The sequence below is a fragment of the Pyrgilauda ruficollis genome, unplaced genomic scaffold (assembly GCF_017590135.1).
Source record: "Pyrgilauda ruficollis isolate IOZ18807 unplaced genomic scaffold, ASM1759013v1 scaffold5, whole genome shotgun sequence".
NCBI classification, from domain to species: Eukaryota; Metazoa; Chordata; class Aves; order Passeriformes; family Passeridae; genus Pyrgilauda; species Pyrgilauda ruficollis.
Window position 1 is genome coordinate 15,106,549 of NW_024526599.1, and position 23,117 is coordinate 15,129,665.

Consider the following 23,117-nt stretch of genomic DNA (forward strand, 5'->3'; position numbering starts at 1 on the left):
CTCAATGCAGGAAGGACATTGAGGTGGTGGAGCAAGGCCACAGAAGTGAAATGAAACTGGTGAAAGGTCTGGAGCACAAGTGTTATCAGGAGTGGCTGAGGGAGCAGGGGTTGTTTAGAAGAACAGAAGCTCAGGGGAGACCTTATGGCTCCAACAACTACCTATGTCTCCTACAGTTACCTGAAAGGAGGCTGTAGCCAGGTGGGGATCAGCCTCTTCTCCCAGGCAACCAGTGACAGGATTAAAGGACACAGTCTTAAGCTGCATCAGGGGAGGTTTAGGTTGAACATTAGGAGGAATCTCTTCACAGCAAAGGTTGTGAAGCATTGGAACAGGCTGCCCAGGGAGGTGGAGGAGTCACCATCCCTGGGAGATGTTTAAAAGAAGATGGACACGGCAATTATGCCATGGTCTAAGTAACAAAGCGGTGTTCGGCCAGAGGCTGGAGTCCATGATTTCAGAGGACTTTTACAGCCTAAGTGATTCCGTGATTCTGAGGTAAAACACCCTGGTCCCCCACGAACTCCGACCTCAGCAAGCTTGGAAGAAACCAACCCGTAAAGCAGAACTTTTGTTCACGCTTTCATCATCACAAAGCAGGGCCGGTAGCCAAGCCCAGAGAGCCTCTCTTCCGCCGGCACCCGGGGATGCGCGGGTCGGACGGGCCAGAGCCGGTTCCGGTTCAAGGCCCAACCCGCCCGCTTCCCTTCCCTTCCCTTCCCTTCCCGCCCGGCCCGGCCCACGCGGATGTGAGCTCACGGCGCGCCGGGCGGAAGCAGCGGGGCGGGTGTTTCCGCGGGGCGGCGATGGCGGGGAAGGCGGCGGCGGGCGAGCCCCTGGGGCGGACGGCGGAGGAGGCGGCCTGGGCGGACACGCTGCGCGGGGCCTGCGAGCCTGAGCACCACTGGCGGTACCGCCGGGAGTTCCTGCTGCGCAACGTGGGGGAGCTGCCGGCGGCGGGCAGCGCCCAGCTGCAGCGCCTGGTGTCCCTCTCCATGGTGTGGGCCAACCACGTCTTCCTGGGATGCCGGTGAGTTCAGCGGGACGCGCCGGGGGACGGCGGGACGGCGCGGCGCGGCCGTCTGACGAGGCCCCTTCCCTCGTTTGCTCTTGTCGCCCCTCCAGGTACCCGCCGCAGGTCATGGAGAGGGCGCTGGAAATGGCCGAAGGCATCCAAGTGACCAACGCGCCTGTCCGCACCACGAGAGACGAACTGGTTGCCAAGGTGAAGAAAAGAGGCATATCAAGTAGCAATGGTTAGCAGATCATAGCTGTGACAATACATAGGAGTCTAGAAAATGCTTGTTTCTGAATGTTCTCGGTTTGCCTCGGGCTTAGAAAGTAGTCAAAATAATTTACTTTTTAAACTCCCGCTAATAGTCTCCTCTCTCTGCTATTCTTTTTCTAATATAATGTCTCTAAAATGCACATAATGCGTACATAGTCATTTGGTAATGTAGAGTGGTTGTTTTGAATTTCTGCAGCTGGTGCACTTTAATCTGATAACTTGTGTGTTGTAATATGGGCTGCTGTGCTCCAGCTTAAATATGTTCTTGTTACTTTGCCTTTGTTGCCAGTCAGACGTTGTTGCTGTGTAAGAAACTGAGTTTCTTAAAGTAATTCTCAGACTAATGTTTTAAAGATATTTTGTGATATTAGTAGACAAAATAAGCTTCCTTTATTTTTAGATCAGATATACATTAATAATCAGATATACATACATTTAATGTATGTTGGCCAGTTTTGGTTTGGACTTCAAGAATAGAAATACATACTGGGGTCCAAACCAACATCTGAAATCTCGCATGAGTATTGTCCGGATTTTATCAAAAAAACCCTCAAAATTCTGAAATAGTGGGTTAATACTTGAAATGACGGTTCAAGGTGTATTGCTAATATATACCCTTTAAATTCACAGAGAATATTGCTAGAAGGTTTTAGTTGATTTTTCTCTACATGGTTATTTGATAGTGCAGAAATCAAAGAGGATCACATATTTTACCTGTTTTGCAGAAGGGGTAGAGGAGCCCTGCAAGAGACAAGCTGTGGAGAAAAGCAGAGACTCTAAGGATGTTGGAAAGGATGTGAAAACAACGAAGGCAGAAGGAGTGAAGGAAACAGAGAGCATCTTGCCCAAAAAGCAGGAAAAAGGTACTAGCAAAGATCCAGAAACTTCCCAGTCAACTTGCAGTTCAGATCAAGAAATGGTCATAGTCTTAGACAGAGAAACAGAAGGAAAACCTGCTAATGCTGAGAGTACTGCTGAGCAAAAGCCACCTTCATCTGAAAAAGAGCCAGGAAAGAAGCCTTGCTCAAGCCCACCTAAGGAAAGCAAGTGTGAAAATGTGCCATCACCCGAAAAGAAAACTACAGTAAGTGTAGCACCACTGGCTGCCGAGGGCACCCCTCAGGCAGCAGCAGTGGAGGCAGCACTGCCACCAGCTGCCAAGAGCACCCCACAGGCAGCAGCGGTGGCAGCAGCAGTGCCATCAACCTCCAAGAGCACCCCACAGGCAGCAGCGGTGGCAGCAGCAGTGCCAGTGACCACCAAGAGCACCCCACAGGCAGCAGCAGTGCCACCAACCACCAAGAGCACCCCCCAGACAAGTGCTGCATTGCTGTCTTCCAAAACCCAGGTGGGTGCCCCAGCATCGGTGTCCAAGAACGGTGCTCAGATGAGCAGCTCGCTGCTTCTGGCCCCCAAGAGCGGTGCTCAGGTGGGCACCTCGCTGCTTCTGGCTTCCAAAGGCCCGGCTAAGGTGGGCTCCCCGCTCCTGGCCTCTAAGAGCAGCGCGGAGGTGGCCGCCTCGCTGCTGGCCGCTCGGAGTGGTGCGCAGCCGGGCTCCTCGCTGCTCGCTTCCAAGAGCAGCGCTCAGGTGGCGGCTTCGCTGCTGGCCGCTCGGAGCGGAGCTCAGCAGGGGCCCTCCCGGGGCGGAGCTCAGGCAGGTGCTTCCCTGCTGGCCTCCAAGAGTGGCTCGCAGGCAGCTGAAAGCCCTGCGAAGGCTTTGTGCAAACCCCTAACCAGCGAAGATGCAAAGGAAAGACAGCCTTTTTTCAACAGACTCTACAAAGCTGTAGCCTGGAAACTGGTTGCTGTTGGAGGCTTCAGTCCTAATGTAAATCATGCAGAACTTCTAAATTCATCTATTCAGTCTGTAAAAGCTACGTTAGATGTTGCTTTTGTTCCCCTGAAGGAACTTGCAGACTTGCCTCAAAATAAAAGCTCTCTAGAAAATATTGTTTGCGAACTGAGGTGCAAGTCTGTCTACTTGGGTACTGGCTGTGGTAAAAGTATGGAAAATGCCAAAGCAGTGGCTTCAAGAGAAGCTTTGAAATTATTCCTCAAGAAGAAAGTTATTGTGAAGATATGTAAAAGAAAATACAAAGGTAGTGAAATTGAAGATTTGGTGCTTCTGGATGAAGAGTCAAAACCTTCAAATTTGCCTCCAGCTTTAAGAAATCCTCGTGAGATCTTGTAGGGGAGAATCACTGTTTGTACTGTGTATAGTGTTTCAACACAAGGACTGAAGGTTAATTTTGTACTTTGAAAATGTAGGCTTCCAGATATTTTGTATTTCTTTCTCAGTTTTGCAAGACAATGATAGTTCTTTCACTTGGTAGCAATTGTATAAAACTTGTTAGAGATGACAAGTGCGCATTTAAAGGTATTGCCTTAATATACAGCACGCTAGTGTGCTGTTGTATTTGCAAAATAGTCTACCTAACTCTTCTATTTTTAATTAAATATTAAGGTACAATTTGCTGTTTAAAACCTGACGTTTTTGTAATTCTTACAATTTGATGGTAGTGTGCTCAATTGTCTACCATATCTTTTCTAGGCTTGTAGAAGTGTGTACATAGGGACCATAATACTTGAATAATTGAAAGTTGTTTAAAAATTTCAATCAAATTTGAAATATATGTTTCAGGCTTGTTGCTCATAATGTTCACTGTTGCTCATACTAGGAGAGAAAGTAGTTGGTTGGCTATTTTTATGGGATGTTTTCATAACACTTGCAATATAAGTGACGTCCTGATCCCATTTAACATTATGCTATCAGGTTAGAGCCCTTTTAATATCACATTGGCAAATTAGCAATTAGCAGTCAAGTCACAGCTATTTCGGCCACCAAAACTGTAAGCAGATTTAATTTATATGGTGAAGTATCATTTACAGTTTTGTTTGGTACTTTTTTTTCCAAATGAACATGGATTTCTATACTAAGTATATTTTGACTGCTACTAGAACAATAAAACCTCTGCGATAAGCATCTATAGTATTTTGGTTTTGGCTACTAAGTATTCCAGCCATTTCAATAACATTGCAACACCTTCAGTAAAGCTTTACATTGAGTAACTTCAAGGTGTAATCCCACAAGAATTAGTTGGTTTCTTTAGATGTGTAGCTGAAATACTGTAAAACTAATAGAGGGGACCTGTAGAATATGAATTTCAACTTTTGTAACACCAAGGTAAGCAAAATGAAAATGTTGCTGTCTGCTGGAGGCAGCAAGCATATTGTAAAGCATTCATTCTAATCAAGCCCTTCCTTTGCTACATTTTTACTCCCTGTACAGAATAGTTTGAGGCAAAGTGGGAGATTACCTTTTATTTTCAATGTTGCTGAAATACCTGCACAAACTGCATGTTTTGGTATATTGGATAATGACATGTAATTGTAAAAACATAATGTCTTCAGTGCTATTTTGAATTAATCTTGTCCTATTACAGTAGTTAGCATCATTTAGTGGTGTCCTTACACTTGACTGACAGATCCATTGATCAAGTGCTAAAGGAATGAATAGGAGTTTCTGGGATCTCAGTAGTACATGCGTCCACTTTCAGTTCTTTTGTAAGTTTTGGGACTAAACCACAGTGGTGTTTACGCTGTGCCCTGTGTGCTTTTGAACAGCAGTGGCTGTCCAGTCCATAGCACCAGAGGCCTGCAAGGCGCTCGCACTTCCCGATGGCTGGTTGAGAACTTCCTCCTGACCCCTGTGCTTCTGTGCCCTCGGTCGCCCTTCGCCCTAGTTAGATTTCTCAGGAGTTCCCCCTTGGCGTTCCTGGAGCACCACCTGGCGTTCGGAATGCAGTGTGCTAAATTGCGTCTTGGTGCAAGAATTGGTGTCTGCTTCTAGCGCAGGGCAAGCTCCGTGCTGTGGTTAGGAGCTGTGATATTCATGATGGGAAGTGTGAGATCTGTTTTCAAGTCCTTACCCTGTTCAGGTAGACACAGGTAAGGACTGTGCTTGTGAGCCAGGAGTTGCATCCTGTGCCCTCTGCTGTTAGTTCGGTCATCTCCGGATCTCTGGTTCAGAATTGCAGCACATGCTGTAATGTGAAAACCCGTGTTTCTCGTCTGTAAAGCAAAGCTCTCAGTATTCACTGACCTCAAGGGGCTGTTAGGGCAACTGTGTTAAAAGGCTGAGGTGCTAGATGCCTTTTTTTAAAAGACCTGACTTAGAATTACTTTTTAAAAAATTTTGAATGTTATTCCTCTTTGATGTTTGGTTGTGAATCATTAAAGAACAAGTCTGTAGCTACTCTTAACAGAAACTGAAAGCTGAAGTGTGTTATTTTTATTTCACATTCTGCATGGAAAGCAGCTAAACACACGGATTCACATACAAGTGAATAAGCACTATTCGAGTATTTGAATGAGAATTTATTAACATTTCATTAGCCCTAGAGGAAGAAAGAAATTGAAAGAAGTGGCTGTGGCAAGAGCTGTTTATGCAGTCCTGTCAGTTCTAAAATCCTGTGTCTCTCCTCCAGGTACTGTCCTGGTCTCTGGGGACTGGGATGCTGGTCTTTAGCTGTCAGACCCCGCTGACGGGCCAGGGAGAACACCTGCACTTAGAGTGTCGGTGTGCAGAGTTGTCTCAGGGGGACAAGGCAAACCAACCAACCGAAAGGAAAACTGACCCCGTTTTTTCTACGGAAGTACGGGAAATCGCAGCCAGATCAGAGAGTGACTCCCGTTTCCTCTGGGCAGTGCTAGCTCGGCCTAAGCGCGTAGGGCAGGGTCCTTGCGGACAGCCGCCCGCTGGCTGCTGCTAGCCGCTGCCGGCTGCGGACCCGTGCGGGCCGTGCCGCCGCCGCTCCCCGCTGCAGCCTGCGGCCGCTGGGGCTGTGGCCACAAGGGGGGGCCGGCGCGCCCGCCCGGCTCGGGGCGGGGCCGAGGCGCTCTATTTGCATAGCGCGTTCCCGGCGTCACTCCGTTCCTCCGCCGTCGCTTTCCACGGCCGTCCGGGGCCGTAGCGCCCCTCGGGGGGCGGCCAGGTCACCTGACCGCTGTGCATCGCCTGGGGAGACCAACAGGGAGGCAAACACAATGTAAAAGGAAAAAAAAAAAAAAAATACTCACCCTGCCCTAGAGGTTGTCCTGCCTGCCGCGGTTTATATACCGGCAGTGGTTGCTGAGGCATTCTGGGATGTTCTGAAGACCTGCTCGCTAGGCCACGCACGGAGGACCGCTGTTCCTCATGGGCCCCGCGCCCGCCTAGGGGAAAGTCCCCGGACCGCAGGCAGAGAGTGCCGGGCGCTGCCGCGCCCCCGCCCGCCGCCGCCGCCTCACACACTCCCGCCGAGACGCCCGCGGGCCGAGCGGATGAGCGCGGGGCGGGCTCTCGTCACGGCCACAGAGACGCAGGTAGCGCGGCAGGCGCGCCAACAGAACGGGGCTCACTCTCAGGCCATCCTCTTTTGCTGCGCGGGACGCCTCAGGGTGGGCTGGTGCCTTGCGTGAGCAAAAGCGTGTGGGGGACCCGCTGCTTCCCCGCCAGTGGCGTGCAGGACAAGCGGGCCCGCGGCCCCATGCTGCTCATACCCCCCGGGCTTCAGGTGCCTCCTGGCGCGCAGCATTATTAGAGTTGGAAAAGACTTGAGATCATCGAGTCCAGCCGTTGACCGAACACCATCTTGTCAACCAGACCACGGCACTAAGTGCCGCGTCCAGTCTTTCCTTAAAAACCTCTAGGGACGGTGACTCCACCAGCTCCCTGCGCAGCCTGCTCCAATGCTTGGCAATCCTTTCTGCGAAGAAATGTCTCCTATAGTCCAACCTGAGCACATTCTATTGGGGAGGCGCTTCGGGCGGAGCACTCACCTGCCTGAAAAGGCTTTCCCTCCTTCCCTGCTCCAGGAAGGAGCAAGAGGCCAGGTGGAAGTACTCTGCCGCGGGCACTCGCACCCGCAGAAGTTGGTGGCGCAGCGGCACGGGAGGGCTCGGTGGTGTCTGAGCGTCGGCACAAACGCTGACCCAGCCCCGGGTACAAGCCACACTCTTCCAGCACAGCGGCCGCTTGCCCAGGCTGTGCAGTGCGGGGCATACCTACCCCGGGATCCCCTGCTCCACCTTCTCTGCATGCCACCAGTGTTATTTGCTCACTTTAATTAGATTCTCATGCTTAAACTCCCAGGTACTAACTCGCCAAGATGCTGCTGCCCTGCTGATAAACTGAATTAATTTCATAGGCAGTGCCGCTTTCGCCTTTAGTATGTCAAGTAAATAGCACATCATCATGCTCCACTGTGGAATAAAGCCCCCTGCTGCACTACAGTCATGTCTGGGTATAAAACATGACAGAAGAGCACCGGCAGAGATCCCCAAAATGACATAAAATTTGGGCATCTCAGACCCAAAATAAATTTTTTTACCTTATCCAAATTATCTTTGTTACTTTACCCTAAAAGCTCCCAAGTGTCCTAGAGACAATGCTTCCTTCTGGTTCATTACATCTTGGTATTTTTGAAGTTCCTGTAGTGAGCCCAGGTCTGCTAAATGGTGTCTTTTTCTCTTTGGCTGAGCCTGAGACAATGGCCTGTATGGACGCACAGTACAGTTTGTAAACCCTGTTAGTTTCCTACACCTGCTGTTCCTCTTCCAGCAATATCCTCATGGTGACCTCTTTCCAGCCATGTCAGAGCCCCCACCAGACAGAGGAGACCAGTGTGCAGAGCAGAGAGCACCTCTGCAGAGTTGGCAGTGGCAGCTCTGACTGCCTCACGTGAGGGCCCTGAAAGGGTGCACAAGAAACCACCTGGCTTCTTGTGCAAAATAACCAGCTGTTATTTTGGTTGCTATCATAGCCACTTGAACTACTCCAGTGCCTTTCTTTTCTCCTGTGATCCTGCATGTGATCACCTATATGTATGTGGGGAAAGAAAGATTTCAAATTAAAACACTATCAAAGAACCCATCCCCAAAGAAACAACTAAACTGGGGCACAGCTCTATGAAGTCTTGTTTTTTTGGCCGAAAAACTGTGATGAAATCTCAGTGTCCCAGTTTCATCTCCTAAAAGGATATATCTAAAGCTGTATGAAGCACCTGCTATACAGGCTAAAGACCAAAGTCAGACTTGTGGAGACAAGCTGAAGCTTTTGCAGTGGCTGATGTGTGCTTGTTTTTTCTTTTTTGGCACTAAAATTGCACCATAGCACCTTAATGACTTGAACTGGTTCTGTGCATGTATGAACAAAATGGTCTCACTTGTAGGTTATGGTAAATGTTGGTTTTCAAATTTGTTAGCAGGAGAGAATATGTCAAACATCAAACTTCTCTAGCCTATAGGTTAAACTAAGCTGACATGACATGGTCTAGTGGTCCAGAGACTGAGGGAAAAAAGCAGACATTGAAAGAATTTTGATGCTGTTTCTCTCTTTCACTGGGCAAATCTGTCCCCGAGCTTGTAAGTTGCAAAATATAGAGAAAATAAAAGGAATATCTGTATTTTTTAAGTGTTTCTTTCAGCTAGATTTTAATTTTTGCAATGTTTTTGCATAATGTATAATATGCCATGCTCTTTGTTCAGGTAACAACAATTAACTTGTGTTTGTGTTACGTGCCTTCTAGATGGTTCTGTTAGTTGCCACTGCCACAGCAAAGGCACTGTCATTAGGTAAGTTAAACATTTTTAAGAAAATGATGTCATTAAATCTGCTGTCAGGATGCATCAGTTTCTTGTCTGTGATTAACTCACAGATGAGCATTTAGGAAAACAGGTTTTATGTTGATACCTGGTAACAGTTTCAGATATGTTGTAGGCTAATTATGGAAATGGTGCATGATAATTTCTGAGCACTACTGCCTGTTCCTAAGGTAATGGAATATTGAGTTACAGTGGTTACCAGCTATGTATCTTCCTCCTCTAGTAACATTCCTGCAACTGAAAAAGCATTGTTCAGCTCCAACATGTGATTCTGCAGCCTTTTAAAGTTTTCATTGCCACTGGTGGTCAAGCAACATCAACTGTTAAGCCCAAGTGCAAAACGCTTCTCAATATGAATGTAGAGATGAATCACATTGGGCAAAAGATATTTTGTCACTAGTAAGAAAACTGATCTAACCAATGGCTTTTAAAAATCCTCTGATGTTTTACATTTTACATTTCAAGTCTTCTGGTATCTAGCCTGGAGAAGAGACAGCTGAGAGAGGATCTTATCAATGTCTTATCAGTGTCCAAAGGGAGGGTGTCAAGAGGATGGAGCCAGGCTCTGCCAGGTGTTACCAAGAAATAGGACAAGAGGCAACGTGCAGAAATGGATATATAGGAAATTCCACCTGAATACGAGAAAGGACTTCTTTACCGTGCAGGTACCAAACACTGGAACAGATTGCCCAGAGAAGTTATGGAGTCTCAATCTCCAGGGAGGTTCAAAAGCTGTCTGGACAACCTGTGCAATGTGCGCTAGGGGACCCAGCCCGAGTAGGGAAATTGGACCAGGTGACTCCCTGTGGTCTCTTCCAGCCTCACCTGTTCTGTTATTCTGTGATTTTAACTGCAGCTAAGTTCTATGTTCAGTCAGATGCTGCCTATATTTTGACAGCAGTCTTCCAGCCTAAAGCCTCCTTTAGTTTAGCATAAATGCCACATTTCTCATTATTTTGGGGAAGATGTTTGAGAGGCAGGAATTTATTAATCTTGTTTAATCATTATTTTTTCTCAAATTACAACTGAATAATAAAGCAAATGTAAACTCTGTCTGTTCTTGGGAAAAAAACCCTGTACATTGGTCATATCCTAGTAGTAAAGGATAATACCACTTTTTGGTAACTTGGAGTAAGTGATGGCACTGAAAAATTTGCCCTAATGTGGGTGATTTGTTGCTGCAGGTGCTAGAGGTGCTGTATTACTCTCTGGTGCTATTTGTGGTGACTTTTCAGTTGCACTAGAAATTAATCACTTTTACTAGGTGAGGATAAGTGGATTCCAAAGGAGAAAAAAAATCCACACTAGGAGGGAAATAAAATGAGGCTTCCTCCCGGTTGTTGCAGAGTTTTAATGACATATGCCAAAACTCTGTCCAAGTTTTCAGGGGAACTCTGAAATTCATAAATGGTAATCATAGGCATGTAATTACCCCATTTTCACATACAGAGTGGAATTCATTTCAGTGACTTCTGTCACAAGAGACCTGGGCTCCCCTTACAGTCAATGGAGACATTTTTAGAGCAAGACCTATTTATCCTAAGATTCTCATTCCACATATTTAGCTGACTCCCACCTTTATTTCCTGAGCTGGAAAGAAAAATTAACATTAGCATATAGGAGAGTATTATGAATGTCTTAAACTATCACCCACTTTCTTTTCTTAAACTTTCTGCAGGTGTGCTGCCCGCCCTCATTTAATAATCTTGATTACAAAGTGTAAATATGTTCTTCACAAAAGGAAGAAGTAAGAATGTGTTTTTCACGTGACGTGCTGAGAAACAAAATCACAGAAATGCAGCATCCATGTCAGTGGGTACCTCAGGTAGGAACACACAAAAATCCTTTCTTTATTGTGTGCAAAAGGGTCTTGGTTCTTTTCCCTTAAATTCATGTGGATTCTTCCACTTATTAGAATGAAAGAGGGTCAGGTTTCAGGGCTGAGGTGAGACAAGAAAGATGGCTGAAAATGCAGTAAGAATACCTTGTTACCATTTCTAACTTGGCTTCCCTAAACATCATTTGCACACCTCCTGAGGTTTTTCATGTGATGATCAGTTGTAGAGCTGGAAACCAAGTCCACAGATAATTTCTGCTTTATAACAGTAGCTGAGGAAGAGGAGTTACTGTCTGAAAGCAGTTCCTGGAGAGAAATACAGGGAAGTGTTACTTGAGACACAAGTGGACAGATCCATGTTGTAAATGACAGGGAATGATCCATGTGGTGCTATCATTGCAGTGGCCAGATGCTGCCCCTCAGCTGATCAGCAATATTCCCCTCCTCTGAGGAGCTGCAGCTCCTATGCCAGCCAAGGTTCCATAGCACCTGTGAGAAGCTGGTGGTGTCCAGCTTGTACTGATTTCCAGAGGGTATTCCAAAAAGAGCTGATAGCCTCAAAAAGGAACAGTGTGGTTCTACTCAAAACAAAGTGAAAATGTGTCAGTATGCTCTGATGAAAGCCATGAAGTCATCTATAAGTGGATTTCTTAACATGTCCTGCCTTGGGCCTACCAATTTCTCAAAACACTTTTTGCTGTGGCATTAGAGTACGGAAACTGAATATGAAGAACCGTAATAAACAAACAGTTATTACAAAACAAAGCAAAGAGTAAACTTAGTCTGCACTTTTTAGTCCCCTTTTCAGTCTGCTCATGGTGAAATTAGCAGAACCTATCTCTGCTTAAAGAAAAAATTGAGCAGGATAGTGTGGCTGCCCTCTTTCCCATGTTAACACAAGTCAACTGGTTACTAAGTCAGATTCAGGAAGAGATTTTGTTTTATTGCATATTGGCAGAAAACAGAGTAGGTGTTGTGGATGAGGAAGGACATATATCTCCTGATAAGTGCAAGATATTTGTTACTTGGTACTAGAAAGCTCTTTGGTACAGTTGAGGATGAAGCTAACAGGGAAAAAAGCACATCCCAGTATTTTCAGTACTGTTTAGTTTATCATCTGATTGAAATTATCTGTTGTCAACCCATGTCTTATTTTTAAGTATTCTACACTTGTGTAAATGAAAGAGAAAAACAGTAATAATAGTGAATTCATATGATTTGTATTCCACCAGATAAATCAAGTCTAATATTTAAAGAAAACAAAAAGCAATGTCTGGCATTACAGGGATGTATGTTTTTTGGATGACCTGATGTTAGAGAAGCTTTTGAGAATAGCTTACCTGGTCAAACACAGTAGTATCTCTGGCAAGGATAGCCTCTTCCCAGAATATCACCTGTACAAAACTCTGCTATGGCCTCTTGCTTCTTTCAGCTGACCCTTAAGAAGCCCATCTGGCTTGTACTCATTCTTTTTTAAATCTGTTTATTTTTGTGGTATCTCGGACAATTCTTCATCCTTTTCATCTCATGGAAGACAGAGAAGCATTTCTGACAAGAAATACATATCATCAAAAATCAGTTCTTTTGCTTAAAAAAGGACCTTGTTGTCATCCTTTGAGCATTCCTACTAAATGCTAAGAAGGTCTTTCACAATTACAGCCCCCTGTGGACTTGTCCTCATCAATAATGCTGCTTTTCTTTTTCCACAGCCTGAAACACTTCCTGGGTTATCAACAGAAAGCAAGGAAAAAAAAAAAAAAAAAGCAAAACCAAGCAAACCAAATAAAACCAAACCCAAACCAAATCAAACAAACAAATCCCCCCCACCAACAAAAGACCAAAACAAAACCCCAAAGTAAAACAAACAACACAAAAACCCAAACCAAACCAAAATCAAAAGAAAAAAAACCCTAACCAACTTGTGTATTATTATGTGAAACAGGACAGGAATTATCTGTGTTTTGAGGTTTTAAAATCAGGATTATGAAAGATGAGAGGCAAAACTTTAACTGGAGAAAATAAGAGTTGGATTAAATCTCTGGAAATATTTTTATCATAGTAAAATCTGTAATATAATAAGATCATCTTTCACAAAAAGAAGAGGAATACTCTGGTTGGAACTTTAAAACCCTATACTGGTAATTGTAAAGAAACAAAAACAGTTGGGATCTATTCTCCCTGAAAACTGGTATTAGTTTACAGATATATAAATAAATCTAAATAAACTGGATATAGGAGCTCTCTGTATTGCTTACCCTTTTAGACAACTACTGAGATATGTTTGATGCAGTACAGCCTAATATCACATCCCTGTGCATGTCAGCCTCAAGCTGACAGTTTCCCACTTAGCAGAGAGGGTTGGTGTGATCACTCTGCCTGTCCATCTCTACAATTAGCCAGGTTTTGCTCTACCATGCCTGTTCCTATCTCCAGATTATTCTCACATACAGACAGTGAAAGAAGGGACACAGTTGGTTCTCAGAGCTATCAATCAACCTGCAAACTTGAGCCCAATACATCAAAATTCTCCTGTGCTTGCTCCTAGCCATTCTGAGGCATGAGCAAAGCAGAGAATTCAATCAGCTCTTCTTGCTTTCTTTTCCCCTGATGCTTCAAACATGCAGCAAGCTAAGTCTTCTTTTTTTCCTAGAGAAATCTGGTCCAGTGCCACTGCTGTGTTATTAAGGTACCCCAAAATTTAAATTTTTATTTTAGTGTTTGAAAGCAGCAGACAACACTTAAATTTAGAAGTCATTAGCTAATGTCTCCTGTACCTTAGATACGGTCTCCCCCATAGTGACAAACAGCAAGCTTTTAGCACAGAAACCACCTGTAACAAATGTTATGAATTATTTTCTTGGCTATTTCTTTACTGATAGTGCATGCACAGTTTCTTGTGAGAAAAAAAAAAAAAAGCCAAAATGTTTGGTTTAAATTCATACTTAATAGTAATTAACATTTAATTTAAAATAACATGTTAATTTAGAATGAACATTTTTGCTTTATTTTTTTCTGCTCTGTAGGGGAATCTTATTAGCTCCATTTCTTCATGAGATGGCAGAATGTTACACCCATTCAAACTTACTATAAGCAGAAACACAACCCCTCAAAAGAGCCAACACCTTTCTCAAGAATATTGTATCAATTATATTTATCCAGGTCCTTTTCACTGGCATACAGGTAGTGCTTTTTCCTGTACAGTGTTATCTGTTAATACGGTATACAAAAACTCAGGCTTCAGTTACTTCAGTTACTCAGAAGTGACAGCAATGAACGCTACACAGTAAAGTCTCAGTGAGTTAGTGCCCATGGAAGCCAAGGTAACCAGGTTATTGCCACTTTCCAAATCTATTAGTGCAAAAAGGAGACAAGTAGCAAGGCAGCTGGTTTTACAGGTGTTACACTGTAAATTCAAACTGTTCATTTTAAGATGAAGGTGCACTCTTAAGAACATGAACACAGAATTACAGACTTCCTGTTTTTTTGGCCAGAGTGACATCAGTATAGTAAAGGATGTTTTGAAAGCACTATCTACAACTTTGTTTTCATTCATTTTTATGACCTTGCCAACACATTGCTGACTTGGGCAAAGCTGACTGATTGCAGCTACAATTGCTCAACAGCTTGGACGCAGACATATAAAAATGCCTGCCATGTAGAACACCTGCCTAGCAGCTGCGAGACTTGGAAGTTAGCAATGTTTAAATAGTTCTGTGAACTAGGGTCTTAAGAAAATAACACTTGCAGACTGCCATCATGTGAGATACTCATTTTCCTGTAGGAGTAGCCACGGAGCTATTTGGCGCAGGCCACACAGAGACAGAATCCCAGGAAAAAGGAGTCGGGATGGGAACCTTGGGAGGCCACCAAAGCAGAGCCAGCTTCACAGCCCGGTCAGGTTGTGTCAGGCCTCATCCAGGGAGGCTCGAAAAATATCCAAGGATGGAGATGATGCAACTTCTCTGTGCAACTGTGCTGCTGCTTCACCACTACTCCGGATCATGCCATTCTGAAATGCTACAAGATTAGTGTGGGTACTCTTTTAGTGCTGCCTGCTCAACTAGAGGTAGGAATGGAAGACAGAAGGGAGTCTGGGGATTTGAATTCACTTCTTCTCTTCAATTTTATCCCTGAATCAGTCATCTCTGATTGTTTTTTGTTTGGTTGTTTTTTTGTTACATTTACCATATGCATTTACCCCAGATATCTTTTTTGATGCCTAAAATATAAATGAAACAATGCAAAATATGCAGGTCTTCTCAGGGTGTTTCAAGACTCGACAAAATAATTTTCTTTTCCTCATGCTTACCAATTAACTTTGTTTTCATTCATTTTTATGACCTTGCCAACACATTGCTGACTTGGGCAAAGCTGACTGATTGCAGCTACAATTGCTCAACAGCTTGGACGCAGACATATAAAAATGCCTGCCATGTAGAACACCTGCCTAGCAGCTGCGAGACTTGGAAGTTAGCAATGTTTAAATAGTTCTGTGAACTAGGGTCTTAAGAAAATAACACTTGCAGACTGCCATCATGTGAGATACTCATTTTCCTGTAGGAGTAGCCACGGAGCTATTTGGCGCAGGCCACACAGAGACAGAATCCCAGGAAAAAGGAGTCGGGATGGGAACCTTGGGAGTCCACCAAAGCAGAGCCAGCTTCACAGCCCGGTCAGGTTGTGTCAGGCCTCATCCAGGGAGGCTCGAAAAATATCCAAGGATGGAGATGATGCAACTTCTCTGTGCAACTGTGCTGCTGCTTCACCACTACTCCGGATCATGCCATTCTGAAATGCTACAAGATTAGTGTGGGTACTCTTTTAGTGCTGCCTGCTCAACTAGAGGTAGGAATGGAAGACAGAAGGGAGTCTGGGGATTTGAATTCACTTCTCTTCAATTTTATTCCTGAATCAGTCATCTCTGATTGATTTTTGTTTGGTTGTTTTTTTGTTACATTTACCATATGCATTTACCCCAGATATCTTTTTTGATGCCTAAAATATAAATGAAACAATGCAAAATATGCAGGTCTTCTCAGGGTGTTTCAAGACTCGACCAAATAATTTTCTTTTCCTCATGCTTACCAATTATTATTCATGTAGTAAAGACCTGAAAAATGTCTCAAAGAGAAGTGGAGATGAAATCTCAACATTTTAGTATATAGTTAAAAAGTGTAATTTAACTTTTGTTTCCTACTATAATTGTTGTGGCCAAGATTTGATACAAATTCTGCAACGGGCATGGGAAAGACAGGCTACTCTATCAAATTTTTGAGATTTGCTATTTGGCGAGTGGCGTTTAAAAGGCCAAAATTCGTTGACACCTTATTTAAAATACTCTTGAAATGATTTCTCAGGATAAACATGTCACTCAGCCTCCCTAACTAATAGCTCACCCCAAATCCTCTGTGCTCTTCTTTAAGTTAAGACAGATCAGGCGGCTCGTACCGCGGGCAGGAGCAGCGGTGCCCTCGCCGTGGCGGCTCCGCGGGGCGCGGAAGCGCCGCAGCCGCCGGGCGCCTTTATGGGAGGCTCCGCCCCCCAGCGCGCTCCCGCCCCTCGCCGCGCGCCGGGCCAATGGCAGCGCGCGCCTGGGGAAGGCGGGAGAATGCGAACCCCTGGCAGCGCCGCCGGCCGCGCCTTATAAGGGCAGGGCCTCGCGCATGCGCGCTGCGGGTAGGGGCGGGGGCGCCGAGCGGGGGTTTTGCTCCGGCGGCGGCACCGCGGGAAGGGGCGCGCGACCCGCGGGACCCCGCGGCGGGGCGGTCACACCCGCCCGGCCCGGCCCGGCCCGGCGAGCGCTCACCGCCCACCGCCCCCCGGGCGCGGCCGCCCCAGGGCAACGGGGCGGCGGCAGGAGGAGGAGGAGAAGAAGACGGAGAAGGGAGCGGGGCCGCCGCAAGGACCCCGCGCCCGGTGCGGGCGGCGCGGCGGCGGCGGCGGATGTGCTGCTGGCGCGGGGGGATGATGCTGGCGGGGCCACAGCTGGTGGCGGGGCCGGCGGCGCCGGGCGGGGAGCGGGCCCGGCTGCTCTCGCTCTACGTGCAGGACTACCTGGAGTGCGTGGAGTCTCTGCCGCTGGACATCCAGCGCAACGCCTCGCTGCTGCGGGAGATGGACACGCAGTGCCAAGGTGGGCGCCGCCGCGGGGCACCGGGCGGCGGGGAAAGGGGAAAGGGGACGGCCTCCAGCCGCCGCACATGCGCCCGGCGCGGAGGAGCCGGGGCCGGGGTGAAACGCTGCTGGGGCCCCGCGGGGCTGAGCTTGCGGGGGCACGGGGCTCCCGGCGCCCGGTCGGTGCCGGGGAAGGCCGCCCCGCCTCGGGGCCGGCGGGGCCGCGCTGCCCGGCGCTAGGCCCCGGCTCCGCCGTGTGGGGTCGCTTCCGCCCCGCCGGGCAGCCCTGCCGCCCGAACCGGCGGCACTGCCGCTGGAGGTGGGGTCCGGAAATCGGCCTCCCCGCAGCTCCTCCCGCCGTGCGGAGCCGGGGGGCGGTGTCCCGGCGGAGCCCAGCGCCCGTCCCACGGTAGACGGTGGGGGCGGGGATACAGAAAGCGCCAGCAGCGTTCCCTTGGGTTGTGGAGGGAGGCTGTGGAGCGGGAAGTTGCCCTAAACCTCATCCAGAGGCTCCTTCGGGAGGCAAGTTCAGTGCCGATTCAAGACCTTGCGCCCCGCGGAGTTTGCGGGGCACAGCGGTGGCGGGCAGCTGCCAGCCGGCCCCTGCCAGGAGGCAGGAATTTGATCCCGAGGAGTCGGCACTGGAGCCGCATCTCCCTCCTCCGGCGTGGGCAGGAGGGGACCATGGGGACCGTCAGGGCCTCTTAGACGTTGAAGGGCCACCTCAGGAGGCAGCTGTTGTGAAGGGATTCTTTCAATTATCTTTCTAATTACCCGAGAAAACACATAAGAACAGGCTTTTGTAAGTTGCCTGGGATTTTAAAGTTTAAATGGCATAGACTTGCCTGCAGCATTTAGAATTCCTAGTCAAGGCTGGCTCTTTACCTCCTGATCCATGGTGACTAGCCAGCAATCCTCAGACTTAAATAGATTAAATATTTTCATTAGACTGTTTATTGCTGTGTATTTACCTAGCCAATACTGGGTCATATAAGCAATTTATTGCTAGTTTTAACCAAAGCCTTCAATTGTTAAAAAAAAAGGCAACAACAAAAAATCTTCAAAACGTAAAAGCAATGCTGTATTATTTCAGCTAATTTAAAAGGTAATGACGGTCTGTGGAGGAGGGAAAAAGTCACTTCTTTTGCTTAGAAAACAAATAGTTTTAGCTTTTATTAGCTCCACCAAACTTAATCAGATTATCTGTAATGAACACTTGGCCCTGGTTTGGGTTGCAGTTTTTTGTTTGTGGGTTTTTGGGTTTTTTTTTTTTTTTTTTAAACAGAGGTTTCAGAGCTGTGTATTAGGGTGTATGAATGCCTTGTCTAATCTTTGGAGATTTACAAGAAGTTTGGTAAACTTCCATCTCTGTCAGTCCAAAACTTCTTTGCTCTCTTTAGTGGATGTTAATCCATGTAAAGTTCAGCATGTCTTCCCAGGCTGCATCCGGGCAGTAACCGATGTAGGATGAATATTATTCTCTTTCACAGCAGGAACGAGCTACTGTTTGTGAATGGTTCTGGGTAGGGCATTCCCAATATAGGAAATCTATCTAATCTATCTGTACCTACACTCCTGCCTCCAAAAAAAGAAGTCTGGGTGGGAGATAAGCATAACCAGAGTACAGTATTGTACAACCACACTTTCTTGTTCAACAGTATATAAAGTACCCTACTCCATGCTTTTCAGGAGCCAACAGTAAGATTTTTTAAAATTTTATTTCTCTTGTCAGGGCAACAGGCAAGTGATGCAGCTGAAGGTACATGGACACAAAGCTTATGGTTTAAAAGGTAGCTGGAATGCTGATATTAAAATACAGAAAATACAGGTTAAGTTACTGGACAGGCCAGAGAAGTGATTTTTATCTCACCTTAGTGAAAGTCTGGAACAGAACAAAATGCAGTGGGCTCCTGTTGTCATACAGGTTTCAGAATTTATAGTAAAAAGCAGTTGTTCATGCTTAAACTACTGTTCTAAGATATCAACAGGAAAAAAAATCACTAGGAATGATGTTAACAAGCTTAAATAATTTCACAACAGTACAGACAAATTCTTTTAAAATGAAAGCAAATTATTTAAATGCAGGTCTTTAGGAAGAGATAGATTGTAATGCAAAACTTCTGCTTTAGAAGTAAATAATTTAGTACCATTTATAAACTCCCTTACCTGTTCAAATAAAATCCTAAGTTCTGACTGAACCAATACTGTACCTAACACCGTACATCAAGTTTCACTGTCAGCTCTTCTAATTATTTCCTTCCCTGTTAGGAGTTTCTCTGTGCTTTATGTGTAGATCTATTGTAACATTTGGCTTGGAAAAAGTAATTTTAAAATCCAGCAATAAAGAACAGCAGAGTATAGACTAAGACTGATTTATAAGACATTTTTGATCTCCTATTTGGGTTCATTCAACTTGCTTCTTAGAACTAAATTTAGTGAAAGATTCACAGCAACTCATGCAGTTATTTTGTGTGACTTGGAAGAGGGAAAGCTTGGGAAAACTGTGAGCCACTCATTTACTAGTTGCTTAAAAATATCCTATGATGCACTAAAGAGAAGGTCACCTATTCTGAAAAGTTCAACCCTGATGTAAAATGCAGCTTGCTGTAATTTGTTTTGGCAATAGGGAAAGTGTTCTGAGGGGTGTAAGTTGTTTTTCATTCTGATTGTAAATTTGCTATTATATAACTTCAGTTGTCATATTCCTTTTTATAACTATGTCTACTTGAAAATGTAATGCCAAACCTTGAGATGAATAAGAGGGGAAGGCAGAAGACCTGGATAAACTAATTCTGGAGTGTTATATATCATGATACATGACAATTCTATGAATTTCAGGATTCTTCATGTGATAAAATAAGCTATTGCTTTGGTTTGCTGGCCGAGTTTTGGAATTATTGTGGAAAGGATTCTTAAGAGAAACTCCTTCTGTTTCAGATGGAAGGAGGATCTGGATGATCCATGCCTCAACAACTATCGTGTCCCCTCTCTTGTGTTACCCTTTCTTTTTCCAATGGCTAAAATAAGCTTGCTCTTTCTTAGAACATGAGTATATTTTCTTTCAACAGATTGTTACCTTAAACACTGATTTGATGACCACATGCACTTGAATAATATATTCAGTCTAACCCACTAGGGTATACTACAATTAAGATTTGTACTATTTCTCATCAGTTAGAAATATATTTGTTTTCTTGAGCATGTTCCATCTTGTGTAATTATTCCTATGATTATTTTTATTTTATAGAAGCGTTAAAAGAAATAGATGACGTCTATGAAAAATACAAGTCTGAAAACGATCCTGTTCAGAAGAAACGCTTGCAGCAGCATCTTCAGCGTGCATTAATCAACAGTCAAGAACTTGGAGATGAAAAAATTCAAATAGTTACTCAGATGCTAGAACTGGTAGAGAACAGAGCCCGTCAAATGGAAACACACTCTCAGTGCTTTCAAGATCTGTCTGAGAACGAAAAGCCTCTAGAAAAGGCCAAGATGGAGTCCTGCCAGCCAGAGAGATCTTCCCGAAGACCTCGTCGCCAGCGAACCAGCGAAAGCCGCGACCTGTGCCACATAGCAAATGGTATCGATGACTGCGATGACCAGCCACCTAAAGAGAAAAGATCAAAATCTTCCAAGAAGAAAAAACGCTCCAAAGCCAAACAGGAGAGAGAAGTTTCACCTGTAGAATTTGCAATTGATCCAAATGAACCAACTTACTGCTTATGCAACCAAGTGTCTTATGGCGAAATGATAGGATGTGACAACGAACAGTGCCCTATTGAGTGGTTCCACTTTTCCTGTGTTGGACTCACATACAAACCAAAGGGAAAGTGGTATTGCCCCAAGTGCAGAGGAGACAATGAGAAAACAATGGACAAATGTACTGACAAATCAAAAAAAGATAGGAGATCGAGGTAGTGAAAACAATTTGTTTTAAAGAGTTGATCCTTTTATATTAAAATGTTTCATTTCCACAGAACATTGTTTTAGGAAATGCATAAGACTATGCAATAATTTTTAATCTATAATATTAATATTAAAAACTGTTATACCTTCTGTGATCTTTAACTTTCTGCACTGAATAACCAAATAATTGAAACAGGGTGGCTTCAGACCTTTCACAGAAGACATTACAAGCAGAGGGCGCTTGGTTTCAATTTACCCCATTCGTATTTTAAAGAACCTTGTGAATCCTGAAATAATGGTGGTGGGAAAGATACTGAAGAACTTCTTATGTTATGGTAAAGGGGTTGAAAGGCCTCATATCTCTGCTAGCATCTTGACAACTGAGTTTGTTCTTTATCCCAGGTTTTACATTTTCAGTTTTTGTGTTAACATCATGCGTTTGGAGTTAGGGTTTTGAATTCAGCTGTAACTGTAAAAGTCTTCCGAGCTATAAGCAGACCTCTCCGGTGACTTTCATATGACCAGTATGTTATTGCAAGGAAGAAAATACCACTAACTTAAACTTTTCTTTTTTGCCAACATTAAACTCTTGTCTTTGTGACTATACTTGGGAGTCAGTTTTTGGGTATGATTTAATTATGGTGTATACTCCGTTTTTGATAATAGGTTTTGTCAAGCATCCTGATATGGTCTTTATCATTTAAAATGATCTCTCTATCAGCCTTGAAATGGCAGAAGGATCCTTTGAGAAGAGGGGATATTAACATTTCAGGGAACAGGATCTGTAAATGTGATGGAATCTTCATTATAATCCATCTGTAGAGAGCTGAAACATGACTGGTATTCTCTGGGGTGTAAACTTTGCTCTTCCTTAAGCAGGATTTGTGTGTGCATGTGGCCAAACATGGGTTTAGGCACAGCACCAAAGTTCTTGGACTTGGGCCACTACCTCAAAAGCCTGAAGGCAAAAGATTTCAATAAAAAGTTGATAGATAATTTAAAAAAAAAAAAAAAAAACCAAAACAAAACCATAAGCATGCATGGCACAGAGCCAATAGACGAATCCCAGCAGGTCTCTGACAGGTGATGTAAGAGCATTGTCCTGAAGTATGCTAGTAATATCTAAACACTACTTGGGTGGTAGTTAAAAGTGAACTTCCTCACCCCCATGCCTTAAAGGAGGTGAAAAAACCATGAAAACAGCTGTTGCTGCTCCTTTGCAATGGGAGATGCTAATGGAGAAGTGAGTGGGGTACCAAAGCTCAGTCCTAGGGTTCCTGCTCAGCAGTGCTCTTGACATGGGGGTGGGCTTGGCAAGGCAGGCAGCAGCTCTGCAGGGCTGGCTGTGGGGTTACCCGATTGTGGGCTGCAAGTGCTCAGAAGTCCCTGTAGGTCTCTGTCTCTTGCTGCTAAGGTTTCCCTTGACAGTACAAAGGGAAAAGTGGCACCAGCTGTGGCGAAGCCCAATGAGAAGGCAGCTGTGCTGAGTTGAGAGCAGCCCAGAAGGCAGGCAGATGAGCAGAAGCGAGCTGGGATGGATGAATGCCATCAAAACTTCTGCATCTCCACTGGAGGGCTGTGCCAGCTGGGGCTGGAGGGTGGAATGTGCCGTGCAGGGCACAAAGCCTCGGTGCTGTCAGACCAGATGGCACAAACCAGTGCACAGCATGCTCAGTATTACAAGGTAAGTAACGTACCAAGCCTGTTTGCTCAGGTATGATCTGATTCCATAGCAGGATTGAGCATTTGCAAGTCGTTAACATGTACCAGAGGGGAGGGGAAAGGCAGAGGTTTGAATTTTTGCTCTAAAATGGTAGGTTTATGAAGTGGAGTAGTGCTCTAGTAGGGAGATCCGGACCACAGTAAGTAAACAGGAGACTTCTGTAAGGGCTCTGACCATCAGAAGGATAGGACAGAGGGTAAACCTTATCCCTACCTTGCTTTCCAGGCCCACTGGCTGACCTCAGGTTGCAAAAATAGTCTTGAGGGGCTGGATCATGGCTATTGATGGAGAATGATCAGACCTACTGTTGGAGATAAGTGGCAGTAAGTTGTCTTCTGAACATTTGACTCCTTTTTTTATTTGTTATGGCTTAAGGATTCTCAAATTTCCTTCTTGAAAAGATTGATTGGAAACCTTGGGCTGAGGATTATATGAACATCTAATGTTTATCTAAAATGGACATGCTCCCTAGTATTAAAAAACAAACATTGCTTAAGTAAGCATTGAAGTTGCAGAACAAAGTACAAGTGAAATTGTAACTAATAATGTTACTGATTTATCTGGAAAAGTATTGCTTGAATTTGTACTGGATAAATCAAGAATAC

General features: G+C 45.1%; 2 protein-coding genes and 1 long non-coding RNA gene across 4 annotated transcripts; 2 read left to right on the top strand and 1 right to left on the bottom strand.

The window, feature by feature from the left end:
• Positions 1–778: 778 nt before the first annotated feature.
• Positions 779–5,556, top strand: LOC121360287 (CDKN2A interacting protein). Of its 2 annotated transcripts, none has more exons than XM_041480011.1 (3): positions 779–1,030; positions 1,126–1,256; positions 2,014–5,556. In XM_041480011.1, exons 1-3 carry the CDS (start codon positions 807–809, stop codon positions 3,477–3,479), a joined length of 1,821 nt encoding a protein of 606 aa, XP_041335945.1. In that variant the 5' UTR covers positions 779–806; the 3' UTR covers positions 3,480–5,556. The 2 variants fall into 2 exon arrangements, with proteins under 2 accessions (XP_041335945.1, XP_041335947.1); XM_041480013.1 differs by having other exon boundaries at positions 889–1,030; positions 1,126–1,225.
• A 5,196-nt stretch (positions 5,557–10,752) lies between these two features.
• On the bottom strand, positions 10,753–16,925 carry LOC121360327. The gene is made up of 4 exons (XR_005956188.1): positions 16,824–16,925; positions 13,544–13,599; positions 12,110–12,317; positions 10,753–11,075 (listed from the first exon to the last, which is right to left on the bottom strand). It is a non-coding gene; the product is annotated as an uncharacterized LOC121360327 (long non-coding RNA).
• On the top strand, positions 16,347–21,395 carry ING2 (inhibitor of growth family member 2). Its single transcript, XM_041480088.1, has 2 exons — positions 16,347–16,902; positions 20,131–21,395. The coding sequence occupies exons 1-2, from the start codon at positions 16,347–16,349 to the stop codon at positions 20,799–20,801; spliced, it is 1,227 nt and encodes a 408-aa protein (XP_041336022.1). The 3' UTR covers positions 20,802–21,395.
• The last annotated feature ends 1,722 nt before the right edge of the window (positions 21,396–23,117 follow it).

What these genes read in the sequence shown, in the direction of transcription:
- ING2 (XM_041480088.1), top strand. Translation starts at nt 16,347, where the DNA reads ATGGCAGCGCGCGCCTGGGGAAGGCGGGAGAATGCGAACCCCTGGCAG. An exon ending in GATGGACACGCAGTGCCAAG is followed by an intron (nt 16,903 to 20,130) that starts GTGGGCGCCGCC and finishes TTTATTTTATAG; the next exon opens with AAGCGTTAAAAGAAATAGAT.
- LOC121360287 (XM_041480011.1), top strand. Translation starts at nt 807, where the DNA reads ATGGCGGGGAAGGCGGCGGCGGGCGAGCCCCTGGGGCGGACGGCGGAG. An exon ending in CACGTCTTCCTGGGATGCCG is followed by an intron (nt 1,031 to 1,125) that starts GTGAGTTCAGCG and finishes TCGCCCCTCCAG; the next exon opens with GTACCCGCCGCAGGTCATGG. An exon ending in AGGCATATCAAGTAGCAATG is followed by an intron (nt 1,257 to 2,013) that starts GTTAGCAGATCA and finishes CCTGTTTTGCAG; the next exon opens with AAGGGGTAGAGGAGCCCTGC.